Genomic DNA, 12,747 nt, shown 5'->3' on the forward strand with positions numbered 1-12,747 from the left:
CGATTGATGACTTTTTAAAAAAAGCGTCGTCGCATACATCGATTCTGCTTGCGCTGACCGATGAGTGCCGGCGTTGGGTGCCTGGCTATCCATTCCATACCAGCAAGCAAGCAATTCAGCATCGTCACATCTCATGACTGATGAACAAGCAAGCAACACACACACAGGGGTCTTCCTCTTTGCATTGGCAGACCGACGACGTGCATGGAAACAGTACGTAGTGTCGTCGTCGATCGTCCTCTTGCAGTTGCAGGATACGAATATATATCACTCTCCTCCTGTTATCCCCGTTAGAGCTGAACTGACTGGGCTAACAACGTTGACTGCCACCAAAGCTGACATCCTGCATTTCCAGCAACGCAACGTCTCGTCTGACTGTCCCTCCCTCCTTCGTTTCAGACTTTGAAATTCTCTGATTCGATTCGGTTCAACCTTTGGTTAATTATTAGTCAGGCCTAATTATGACTAATGAGTGAACAAACGCGTTGGCCTTGGCCGGCCGGTCAGTAGCTAGCTTAGCCTTTTCTCCCGGACGGTATCCTTTTCTTTGCATGCCCTTTAGCTCGTGCACGACAAGAGACCTCCTCCTCATTCAGTTTTCTGAATTTTGATTTCATTTTATTTGACCAACCATATATATGCACACTTCTACTACGTGCGTGCGTATCAAACCAAACCTTCTTTGCTACGGTCGTCGCTTCAACTTTACATACAGACTTCACACACACGCGCGTTAGATCTAATCCAATCCCATGTTTCCAATCCTGCCAAGCCAATGCAATACTCATTCACCTTTTTTACTTAATTTCTAAAACAACTTTTTCATTTGACCAACCATGCACAACATTTGCCCACGAGACCTAGCTTCTTTGGTCGTTGCTTCTCCTTTACAGACTTTATACACACACAAACACAAAAATGTCAAGATCAAATCCAATCCACTGCCAAGCCAATACATTGCCTTTTTTTTTTTCGAGTCGAAAGTTCGGACCGTCCGTCCGACCCTCAAGATTCAACTGATACGTACTCATGCAGTTCTCATAAACAGTACCAAACACATTTTAATGTTTGACTAAATCTATCTACATTAGAAAAAAAATGATAGAAAATAAATATCGTTCAATTAACCATGCAATATACTTTTCACATATCACAGTACATCTATCTATATAGACTCGTAAATGCTAACAATATTTTCTATAAACTTCATTCTATCAAACTTCACAAAGTTTGAACCAATCTAGACCAAGAGTGACATCCTTTTTCGGACACAGGCAATAAATCGACTTACAATGACCCATCCATTCGCCTCCAAGAATTCCAGTACCGACTCAATCAGTAAGTACCCATTCATTTCACCCGGCGTCTCTTTTCTTCCAATAGTAGCATATACCACATACTATATATTTAACATAACACCATCGTTAGGTGGCAAAGCATCTCCCATTATCTCATACAACAACATCCCAAGTACAACATCACATCACAATAATACCATATACGATATACTCGGAGTTCAGAGTTTCCTAAACCACAGCAACGCCTACAACAGAGTTGTTAGTACATGCATGCTGTGTGTCCAAGGAGGAGGATTCCACTTCGTTCCATGTCAAGGAGCCTTATCCACCCAACCCGACCAACCAGATGCAACCACCACTTCCCTACTACTCGCGGATCGAGTTGATATCGATGTTGGGAGTTCTCGAGTCTATCTGCCTCATCATGCCCGATGCCCACCCGCCGCTCATCTCAGGAGGAGGGGCCATGCTGCTGTGGTCCGCGAGTGCCATCGCAGGGGCCACCTCTTCGTCACCGGCGTTCGCCTCCTCGGGCTCGATGTCCGCCTCAGCTTTCGCCTTGTTCTTCTTCGAACCTCCGTACATGAAGCTCCCCACTATCACCTGCAACAATGCAAAACCAGTGAGTGCGTAAGAAACAACCCAACCACAACAGGTGGTCCATGAACGGTGGCCATGGTCCCTTCTCTTTATGCACATGACACAGCAAACAAACCATATGACAGCAAAATTATAATACTGACAGCATATTCATATAATACTACTTCACAAAAAGTCAGTTGATCTATCTTCTATCACACTCACCTGAACTGTTCCAGCTGCTGTCAGGACTCCACCTACACTCCCACCAATAACCCTGTGGTCAGGACCACACAAAGCTATGCAAAGCCCTCCACTTCGGGTCCGTGTGCCACCATCATCTAGCACCAAGTACGACCCAGAAAGGCACAAGATCTCAAATCGACCCTGCCAAATCAACAATAAAGCATGAGGGTACAAAACTAAATGAGAACAATATAATTGAAGTACAGATGAACAGTTCCATGAAAAAAAAAGTATGGCATGTACTGCAACCTAAAACAAGGATAACAACAACCTTGGACTCAAAGCAGACGTTCTCAGCATACTTAGCTAATTAAGAGAAAGTATGCAAACAAATGACTCCTTTTATGATTTATTCCCCCCCTTTGATAGCAATACTTCAGCTGTAACATGCAAGCAATCCAACTATCCAGGCAAATTCTACCAGGAAACCTTTTGTTTAATTTGCAGTGGGAAACATTTATATATTCAAATATGCAACAAGAGCCTCGTTCAAAAAAATGCAACAAGAGAAGAACAGAACACATGCAAGCAGTAGTTTTTACGCAAATGATAACCAATCGTGACATACCTCGTATGTAACCACACCCCCAGAGTCTGAATCCTGGTGAAGGGTTGCTGTTGAAACAGCTCCAGTTGCTGAAATGATGCACACTGCCCTTGGGCCTTGTTGTGAGAAGGCCATTATTCTGGCAGCAACGTCCTGCGCAGACAGGAAAGCTATAATCAGAACCCTCATGGTTGGTATTTACCAGAGTTAACAATTGCCACTATAGCAACCGCCAACCAGATAGCAACATAAATACAACAAAAATAACAAAGCATTTTAGTAGTTTAGTCCCAAGGTTATTCTCTAGTAAATAGAAACGTAGATCAATAAGAAAAAGATTATTCTCAAGTAGATAACCCACAAAGTTGAGCTGTGCTTTAACCAAGGTTCAATGAACGAGCCTAGGCCAGGACCTTGTAGGCACAAAACTGTTTTCCACTTTTAAAAGAAAACCATAGGTGCATTGTTTCCGAGAATAGAGGATTTTATTGGATATATGACATTAGGTGTATGATTTCCACAATAATACAGATTAAGACCATGAAGTGAAATTGTAAATGTCACATCAAGCAGCTTCAGAAGGCAGAATACTAATGATGCATCGTCAGCAGGTCCAATTATCTAGAGAAATTAGTTGACATGATGTAACAATGACAATAAATCAGCTGCAACCATCCCAACCTCCTTCAATATCAATGATAAATTCCTCATTTGATAGCTAACAAAATGGCAGTAACCTAATGTGTGGCAGTAATATAGAAGCCACTAAATGTCACCCGTGAGTTGAAAACAACAAATAGAATTGACCACCAAAGAAGAGTTTGCTACACTACCTCCAGATTCATCTGGCATTGTCTATTCAGATACCGCTTCTAACAGATTCCCTATGTTACAACAGAAAATTAATTGGATATGCACACTGGATATTTGGGTAAACCAGATACAATTTGAAGGTAATTGGCAGCATCAGATACAAACCATCACCACCCATCACTTATGCCACTACGCAAACAAGATGCCCCACTCCCACATAGCAATCATGCATAAATCAAAAATGGGTGAAAGCGACCCTTTTGGAAATTAATCATCAGCTAGTGTTCATTGAAACTTACCTCTCCTGGTTGAATAATAATCACATGAGGAGTAAAACCTGTTCCAACAGAGCCAAGAAACCACTTTCCTAAACAAGACAATTGAATTTCATCAGACGACAAAGATACAAAATCAGCAGTTGATGCATAACAAAAAAAAAGAACGCAAAAGAACAAAAAAGCTACTTAGGAAAAGGGTCCACTTCTTTCTTTTTCTTTTGGGAAGAGACAAGGTAGTAAAAGAGGTCAACTGCTTGCTTGACATAACAGAGCCAGCGGACAATATAAAATATGTTATCAATTCAAGATCATTGAATTCATGATCTCAATTTAGAAAAAACGACAAAAAAGGGTGCCTAAACGACATGTCAGGACCTACTCAAATTCAGAATAAAATCCCGAGTAGGTCGCGCAACAGATACGTAAACAAAACAGAACACGAGGGGATTGTATCATGATTACAGTTATATCTTCCAGAAGGCAATAGATGAATAACGGCCTACCAATCATGGGGTGCGGAAGACAGGCAGTTGATGTAACGTATGAAACAAACCAAAAGCACAGGTGCGACAGAACACATTAATCAGAGTTGATCCAGTTGCTAGATAGAACATATAAGCTAAGTCCAGCTTTCATCTTAATACAACAATATGCAATGTGTCTGGATTCATCATTCAAGGAAGGTCCAACATAACTCAATAGGCGGCCAAAGTCAGAGCATATACATACCCAAGAAGCAATGCGATCATGCGAAAAGTTATACGTTACAGAGATTGAAACGTACCATTAATTGCCTAGCACATTTCATTCAGTTTCACAAATAAAGTACATATAAGCCATATGAATCAATTATTATAATGCATAGGGTATGTAAGTGAAATTACAAGGCCATGGAAGCTCACCAAGCGAAGCCAACTGTTGCATCTTTCCAGAGCCAGGTGGCCGCCCCCTGCCACGTTTCTCTGATGGCGCACCTGAACCTGAACCCCCTGATGCCCCCGACCCAAATCCAGAACCTGGAGTGCAAACCATGGTTCCCATCCCCGGGCTGGACGAGTGAGGCGTCGATGACGAAGAGGGTGATAACCCGAGAGTCACCGCCCCATCAGGCTTATACTTCCTTGGCCTACCCCGCTTCTTCTTCACCTGCTCATCCTGGCCAGGCCCACTCCCCTGATCCCCCTTAACATCTGCGCTCACGGCCACACCCATGCCAATGTCCATACCACCGCCGCCGGAGCTGGAGCCGCCACCGGCACTGTGCTGCGCCACATGATGTGAGGCCTCGACATGGTGGTACCCCTGCCCAATGTGGGGACCCCCAACATGCGGGGTCTGGAATGCGTACCCCGCAGAGACAGCATCAAGATGCTGCCTGTACCCACCAGGCGGCGGGCCGTGGAGCCCCGACGAGTGGCCGGGGACACCCGGCGCCCCGATGCCCCGGTGCTGCGCGTAGAACGAGGAGAAGTTGGGCCCCGACGTCACCGTGGACTCCCTCCCGTCCATTCATAGGAATGGGCAGCGCCGCCACCCACCGATGCGCAGGCGGGGGCAAGCCTAGTTGCAAGGAACGGCACAAAGGTGGCTACTTTGTCTCACTGTTGGAGATCAGATGCTCCCGAAAGGTATTGGAGCGAGCAAATGGACGCAAGAATCTCTAACTCTGAGGATCTTGCCCTCCCCCAAGGAACTCTCGCACAAAACCGCAGTTGCTTGTGGTGGCGGGACGAGGCGAGATCAGATCGAGGAACGAGAGATCTCAAGAAAGCGGTGGGATTTGTGGAGACGGATGGAATGGAACGCGAGGCATGGATGAGGGGAAAAAACACAATCTTTGCAACAAATGGCCGGAGCGAGAAACGGAGGGGATTTGTGGCGAGGCTTTCGGTGGAGACCGACCCTCTGAGACGAAGGGTGGCGGCGCCGGAGGGTTGGGTGGCTCGCGCCGGGATCTGCTCGGCGGCGGATGAGAAGGGGGCGATCCGATCGGGAATGGCGATGCGGAAATGGGGCGCTAAAACCCTAGAGATGGGGGGCTGACGGAAGGAGCGAGGGATCAGACTCAGAGCAAGGGGAGGGGACGGACCCAAGAGGAGGAAGAGCGAGCATGTATGCTGTATGTGTGCGAGGAGAGAGAAACAGCGGGAGGAGGGAGAAGGATTTTCTGTGAATGGCACATTGCTACTCATACTCAGCCCGTTTGGTTAATAAGCTATGGTATAAACTACTGTTGGCTAATTTGTTGGATGAAAAAAACACTAATGAATGATTAACAGATTCAGTCGATAAGCTCAAACGAACAAGCTATTGTGACTCTGTATGTGAGTTGAGTGTAGTGGTGATCATGAAAGTGTTGAATTGAAGGTTCAAATAACATGTCATGATCGGTACAAGGTGATTTTATCACTCTAAGATTGTCATCGAGATTTTAAGGTAATCTTAGGTTTCTACTCTATATCTATTGGACATTTAAGGCTACTTTCATCAATTACAATATTTTCCTACTTCTTTTTACTTTGATTACTAATGTCTATAAAAGTATGAGGGTATTATATTAAATAAAAGACAATATCTTTTAAGCACTGGCAGAGCCACCGCTCGGCCACCCTAGGCGGTCGGCCGGTCTTGTCGCCAATGTTCAAAAGAAAACTTTCTTTATATCAAAGTAGATCCCTGATTTCCTATAAATTTCTAGCTAAATATTTTTGTATAATAAAAATTACTCGGGCTCCTAAAAGCTTCTGGCTCCGTTAATGGTTTTAAGGATACATCGCACCTTAATATATGAGTTTACGTTGATAGTCCTTCGATACCGTGACCAAGAAAGGCTAAGGATTGCCAATTTTTATTTGATAATTACCTCCTTCTTAATGCATAGGCGTGGTTCCCTAAGTAATCGGTTGCTAAATCCATACTAACACCAAGCAAAAAAGTTGTAAGTTGTTATCGCGTATGGCAGAGCACACCCACACCTCTTCCCCCGCCTTTGCATCTAAATTCACATGTGGCCATGATCTCCTTTGCCCCACTACTTCTGGTTTGACCTGTTATGAGTCTACAATTAAACTAATAATGTCCTCTACCTGCCACTTCTCAAACTGCAGGCATCTTTGGACCAAAATTTTCAAGATGCATGCCATGACCTATATAACTTTCCATGGGGGAGGACTATGGCTATGAAATCCCAGTGAACTCTCCCTTCTTATTCTAATTCAATGTTCTCATTTATTCATTTTTTTGTGTTTCCGCTATATGTTCCTTCTTACGATCTCATTCTTCTATTAATCTTTTGTCATGTCACAAGTGATGAGGATCCATGAGGAGGCAAAGTGCAACCAGATGTTGCTGCAGATGGTGTTCATATTTCTTATGGTGCGATAGCATATGCCATCTTAGGTGGAGGTGTTGGTGCTAAGTTTAAACTTGTTAACATCGACTCAACCCAATTGCACTAGGCATCCTCGACGTCAAGTTCTTCCTCTTTGACTCACGCCTCGCACAAGTTCGTCCTCAACGGTATGACACAATGATGTTAGAGCTTTGTATGTGATGACGTTGTAGAGCGTTGGCGTTGAGGTTCTTGTTAGATGGAAACGGGAGAATTAGAGTTGAGGCTCCCATAGTACGTATATGGTGTTAACGAGGAATGACCATGCATTTGATACGCCTATCATACAAGGAGCCACACTTGGAGAAAATAAAGAAAAAACAGAGAGAAAAGGTTAGGTGATGTATACCACTAGAAAAACAAGAGTTTGCTCATACGACTTAGTCTAAATAACATTTCTATTTTTTGATGGTCAAGTTTAAACTTTGGCTTAGGAGATTAAAGCATTACTCATGATAACACTTTACATGAACCCTTGGATATATATTGGCAACTAAAAAATACCTTTAATGGTAAGTGATTGGTTGTTGCTATCTAAACCCATATTCCAAAAGAAACAAAGTATTTTAAAACTTATATATATATATATATATATATATATATATATATATATATATATATATCCAAATTCTCGTTTCCTCCTTCCAATTACCTCTAACCGAACATGTTGACATTTTGGCAATGAGTTCTAGCCACACAACCATTCAACCAACGGTTGTCACCTCAACAACAGCACGTGCAACAGTAGATAGAACTGTCGCTTAATTAGAAGCGAACACTCCCAACGATTTCATTGAGATTGAGCGAACATTTAAAATTACCCTAAAATAATCTTAAAAAAGATTATCCTAAAATAATACTGATAATAAAATGTTTATTCAAAAACTTCACGTGACTTTATTGAATAAATATACAGGTTCATGCAAAACACATTATGTTCAAAATGCACACTCTGATAAGGTTCTTTTTCGTGCAAAAAATATATAAAAAGACATAATCTACTTAGTGTGTTTTGTCATCTCAAACAATAAAAAATAAAATAAAATGCAGTCCCTGTACCTTTCTTTCATCATCTATGTTAACTGAATTAACCAACAATGTGTCAGGATTTTATAATCGGATTAACCAACAGTTTTTTTATTAACACGAGTGCAAACAGAGTGGCACGGGATAGCTGTGACAAAGGATCCTAGCCTTGACCGGGGTACGGGGACAAAGACACATCGCTTGCTGAGGATACGCGTAGGATAGGATGACAGTAATAATAACTGCGCTGTGAAGCCACCCCACATATAGCTGAGCAAAGCTATTGCCATCAAAAAAGAGATATTTGTTATCACTTGTTCAAGAGGATCATTAGTACAAGATATTTATTTGTCCAAAAGAACGCATTTCAATTTTCAACGGAGAGAGAGAGAGAGAGCGCTGTTGATACGCATGGAACACAAAAATTCAGCAACACCAAAGGCGGCCATACCCCCAACTGTGTGTGTTTCTTCAGAAACGGTTTCTCTGAAATGACAAACGGCCGTACCTTGTTGGAACATGATTTTTTTTCCGTGTTGGTTCTGTAAAATTCCGAATTTTTTCTTCAAAATTTCATTTTATTTTTTTATAAATTCAGTTTTGCGTTCCAAACAGATGTTTAGGCCTTGTTCAGTTTCCAAAATTTTGAGTTTTTAGTACTATAGCAATTTCATTTTTATTTGATAAATATTATCCAATTATGAACTAACTAAGCTCAAAAGATTCATCTTGTGATTTGCAGTCAAACTGTACAATTAGTTTTTGTTTTTATCTATATTTAATGCTCCATGAATATGCTGCAAGATTCGATATGATGGAGAATCTTAATTTTTTTTAAACTAAACAAGGCCTTATTGGGTTTTATGTTTCCTGATTTCCTCCGTGTGAGGCCTTGTTTAGTTCACCCTGAAAACCAAAAAGTTTTCAAGATTCCACGTCACATCGAATCTTGCGACACATGTATGAAACATTAAATATAGACAAAAACAAAAACTAATTACACAGTTTGTCTGTAAATCACGAGACAAATCTTTTGATCATAGTTAGTCTATAATTGGATAATATTTACCACAAACAAACGAAAATGCTATAGTTGCGAAATCCAAAAAAATTCGCATCTAAACAAGGCCTGAGATTGTTTTTATCTGGTAAGAACGAGTCCAAAGGCAGGCAACAAAGTGGTGACATGAGCATCACGTACTCGCACCCAGCTACGTAGGTTCCAATGGCCTCAAGCTGACCATGTGCCAGGCTGCTTTCGACACATCGTCACTACGTCCGAGGAGAGGAGATTTGCCTTCTTTTTGTTACAAGGAGATTAAACAACTGCTACTACACCAGCAAAAGGACAAAATGCAAGTGTGATTCCAGGCATACCAAAATAGCAGCATAGTATTTCCTCATATGATGGTTAGTATAAGGAGCATGTTACTACTTTCTCCGTTTTTTTAAAAAAAATACCATTTTTAGGTTTAAATTAATTTAAACTTGCTTAATTTTAACTTAGCTTATAAAAATATTTATCAATTATATATATATTTATTGTGAAAAGGTATGATACGTACTTATTATGCATCATACATATTCATAGACTCATCGGACGGAGGGGTTAGTGCACAAGAACAAGAAGCTTCGCAATCTGAAAACGTTCAGGGAAACTGGTGACAAAAGAGCATGCATCACTTGTCAACATTATTGTGCTGCTGCACAGGCAAGAAAAGCATGGATTGATTTCAGTGGACCCATACCACACAACACTGTAGACCGACAAATGTAAATGCTGCTGCATCCCAATCAAAAAGAGCATAAAGATACAAATCTGAATCAATACCATTGATATTGAGGCCTTGTTTAGTTCGCAAAAATTTTCAAGATTTCCCATCACACATCGAATCTTTGGTCGCATGCATGGAGTATTAAATATAGATAAAAATAAAAACTAATTGTACAGTTTATCTGTAATTTGTGAGATGAATCTTTTGAGCTTAGTTACTCCAATTGGACAATGTTTGTCAAATAAAAACGAAAGTGCTACAGTAGCCAAAAACGAAAATTTTTGTGAACTAAACAAGGCCTCTGTTGCCAAACACATTTATACTCTACTACTACACGCGAGTACATAAAGGCAAAATGGTTAACAAGCTGCAGCTGCGCCCGATAGGAGTTTACACGGTTCCCATCTGTCCTCAAAAGCTATTCATTCACGTGGGCATAGAACTTTGCCATTTAGTTCAGAGTTCCAGCATTGGCTCGACACTTAAGCTGATGATGTTTGTTGTGCTCTGCAGTCACTTGTCGACCTCCATGGCTTGCGCGGCTTTGGCTTTCGCTAAGGCCGAAAGTTTCGTCTTCACCTTTTTCTTCCCAACCTTAAACTGACCACCCTTACGTTTCTTTTCACCACCATCTATCTGAACAATTTGAGGAAAAAAAGAACGACATTAAGACAAATGTGTCATGTACTTAGGCTTTTCAAATCTTAGTGTTAGTGCAGCATCATGGTCGAACATGTAGTGAAATCTGATGAACTGATGAAGGGAAGAAATTTAAGCTACCATATTTGTTTATAGCTAGTGATGCATAAATGAAGAATAATTTGCAAATCTCATGGCAGCTAGCGCAAATCTTATCTTTTTTTTATGGTAGACTGTCACAGAATAAAGGAGATTATCAATGTTTCTCTGGAGAGTTAGGTGATCCAGATCTTAATACAAGCAAAAGTACATAACCAAACAACAACAGCAAAATTCAATGAGCCAGAGGAGGGAAAAACTAAGTATAAAGTATAAAAAGCCACCACCATAAACTAGGAGTAACCAGAAAATCTCAGGACAAAGCACTGAATGCTACTAAAGGATTACGGTTCTGGTTTTGGAAGACAGCAGATTAGCACTGTTATCCCAAAGCCACAAAATCATCATGAGATGCACATCAGACAGCATGTGCGGCTGCGGCACAAAGGATCACTTAGCTGCCACGAAGAACTTGGCAACAAGCCAACAAGTACATAAAATGGCTGATAGGCAAACTTCAGATCACAAATGTAGGCAGTCAATCATAATGCTGAATTGCGCAAATGAGAGAACAACTTGATACAGCTTAAGAGTAAATGACTGCTTTCATGCACCAGTCCTAAAGCACACTACATTTGGTTACTAATAACTGCTAAACCGTTTACAGGAGTAAAACCGGAAACCTGAAAATAGCTGAGATGATAAAACAATCAAAGCAGCTGCAAGCAATTCCAGGCAGATGCCTAATGACCAGTGATGAGCATGGCATTTCATGAAACATAAAGAAATAAATTGCAACATAACTCTTACAACTTCCCAGTTATAAACAAGAAAATGCCGTCTCTTAAACCTTCCCAGGAAATCAAGACAATGCTACGTTGCCTATTCCTTTGGACAAGCTGAGGCTATTCCTTTGGACAGGTTGAGGGACGAACATCATGTTCAGTGTGCTCACAGTATCATCATATAAAGACCATGGTTTATTGATGGTGAGAGAGATGGCTTGGGAGAAACTAGAACATGTATAATATGGTCAGAACCTCATGAGAAACAGAGAGAAAATAATGGCCACAATAACCATTTTTCACACCTGTCATGTGTTCAGTTTGTTGGGTGACTGCAAACCCAAGCTGGAGCATCATTAAGGGCAAAAGCTCCTGAGTGTGGGCAGTTTGAAGCAAAATCAGGCGACTAGCTAGTCTCTTATTTTGTTGTACTAGGCTACTAGCTACTGTTAAATTAATAAAGACTCCTTTGCCTAATGAGAGAATTCACCAGCTGCAGCCGGTTATCATGTTGCTTTTAAGCAAGCTTATAAGGCAAATGATAGGAAATCGAGGTGCCATAGCACACAGAGAGAGGCATCCAGCGATGTCAATGAGTAATCCCTTTCTGTATTTACAGAGCGTCCAATACAGCAGGAATAGAGGAATAAGGAGCGAGAGCACTGGAGGGTCGGCGGTACCTTCATCTTGGATTTCTTGGCTTGCAGCTTCTTGGCCTGCTTCTCCTTGGCCTCCTTCTCCCCTGCACACCCCGCGAGTATCCGATCACCAAATGAGACCACAAATACTCCCCAAGGCGACGATTGAAATTGGACAAGCAAGGGAAAGGAGGCAGGAGAAGATGGAATCGTACGCTGGAGGTCGAACTCGTACTGCTTCTTCCTCTTGGCGAGGTTGTTCTTCTTGGACATGTTGCTTCCCTCGCCGTCGCCGCCAACACCACAGCACAGGGAGGAGGAGCCACCAAAGGAAGGACAGGACTGGAGACAGGAGAGGGGCAAACCCTAAGCCAAACCGAAGTCAGCGGGCCCTTCAATCTGGGCTTGTGGCGGTGTTCAGGCCCAAGTACTGCATATGTGACCCATACCGGAACGACGAAGGCCCGGCTACTTCCAAGGCCCATCCACGGTGATCGTGCGCACGTGGGCGGGACACCTAGCCGGTACGTGACACGTGTCACCGGGCCGACATCTGCTGGGGCCCGCAGGCAGGAGAAATCATGCGGACGCGTGGCGCATGGCCGGTGCCGACGTGTCAGTCATCATTCTCCC

General features: G+C 42.2%; 2 protein-coding genes across 2 annotated transcripts; both read right to left on the reverse strand.

The window, feature by feature from the left end:
* Positions 1,370 to 5,902, reverse strand: LOC8060400 (AT-hook motif nuclear-localized protein 9). The gene is made up of 5 exons (XM_002454765.2): positions 4,664 to 5,902; positions 3,783 to 3,850; positions 2,692 to 2,823; positions 2,103 to 2,264; positions 1,370 to 1,901 (listed from the first exon to the last, which is right to left on the reverse strand). The coding sequence occupies exons 1-5, from the start codon at positions 5,268 to 5,270 to the stop codon at positions 1,665 to 1,667; spliced, it is 1,206 nt and encodes a 401-aa protein (XP_002454810.1). The 5' UTR covers positions 5,271 to 5,902; the 3' UTR covers positions 1,370 to 1,664.
* Positions 9,991 to 12,489, reverse strand: LOC8055339. Its single transcript, XM_002454766.2, has 3 exons — positions 12,330 to 12,489; positions 12,157 to 12,218; positions 9,991 to 10,589 (listed from the first exon to the last, which is right to left on the reverse strand). The coding sequence occupies exons 1-3, from the start codon at positions 12,385 to 12,387 to the stop codon at positions 10,467 to 10,469; spliced, it is 243 nt and encodes an 80-aa protein (XP_002454811.1). The 5' UTR covers positions 12,388 to 12,489; the 3' UTR covers positions 9,991 to 10,466.

The sequence above is a fragment of the Sorghum bicolor genome, chromosome 4, assembly GCF_000003195.3.
Source record: "Sorghum bicolor cultivar BTx623 chromosome 4, Sorghum_bicolor_NCBIv3, whole genome shotgun sequence".
Lineage (NCBI taxonomy): Eukaryota > Viridiplantae > Streptophyta > Magnoliopsida > Poales > Poaceae > Sorghum > Sorghum bicolor.

Coding starts and splice junctions, on each gene's coding strand:
- LOC8055339 (XM_002454766.2), bottom strand. CDS start 12,387: ATGTCCAAGAAGAACAACCTCGCCAAGAGGAAGAAGCAGTACGAGTTC. Junction 12,219..12,329: donor GTACGAGTTCGACCTCCAGC/GTACGATTCCAT, acceptor CGGGGTGTGCAG/GGGAGAAGGAGGCCAAGGAG. Junction 10,590..12,156: donor CCAAGAAATCCAAGATGAAG/GTACCGCCGACC, acceptor CAAATTGTTCAG/ATAGATGGTGGTGAAAAGAA.
- LOC8060400 (XM_002454765.2), bottom strand. CDS start 5,270: ATGGACGGGAGGGAGTCCACGGTGACGTCGGGGCCCAACTTCTCCTCG. Junction 2,824..3,782: donor TTATTATTCAACCAGGAGAG/GTAAGTTTCAAT, acceptor CTGTCTGCGCAG/GACGTTGCTGCCAGAATAAT. Junction 2,265..2,691: donor GGGGTGTGGTTACATACGAG/GTATGTCACGAT, acceptor TTGATTTGGCAG/GGTCGATTTGAGATCTTGTG.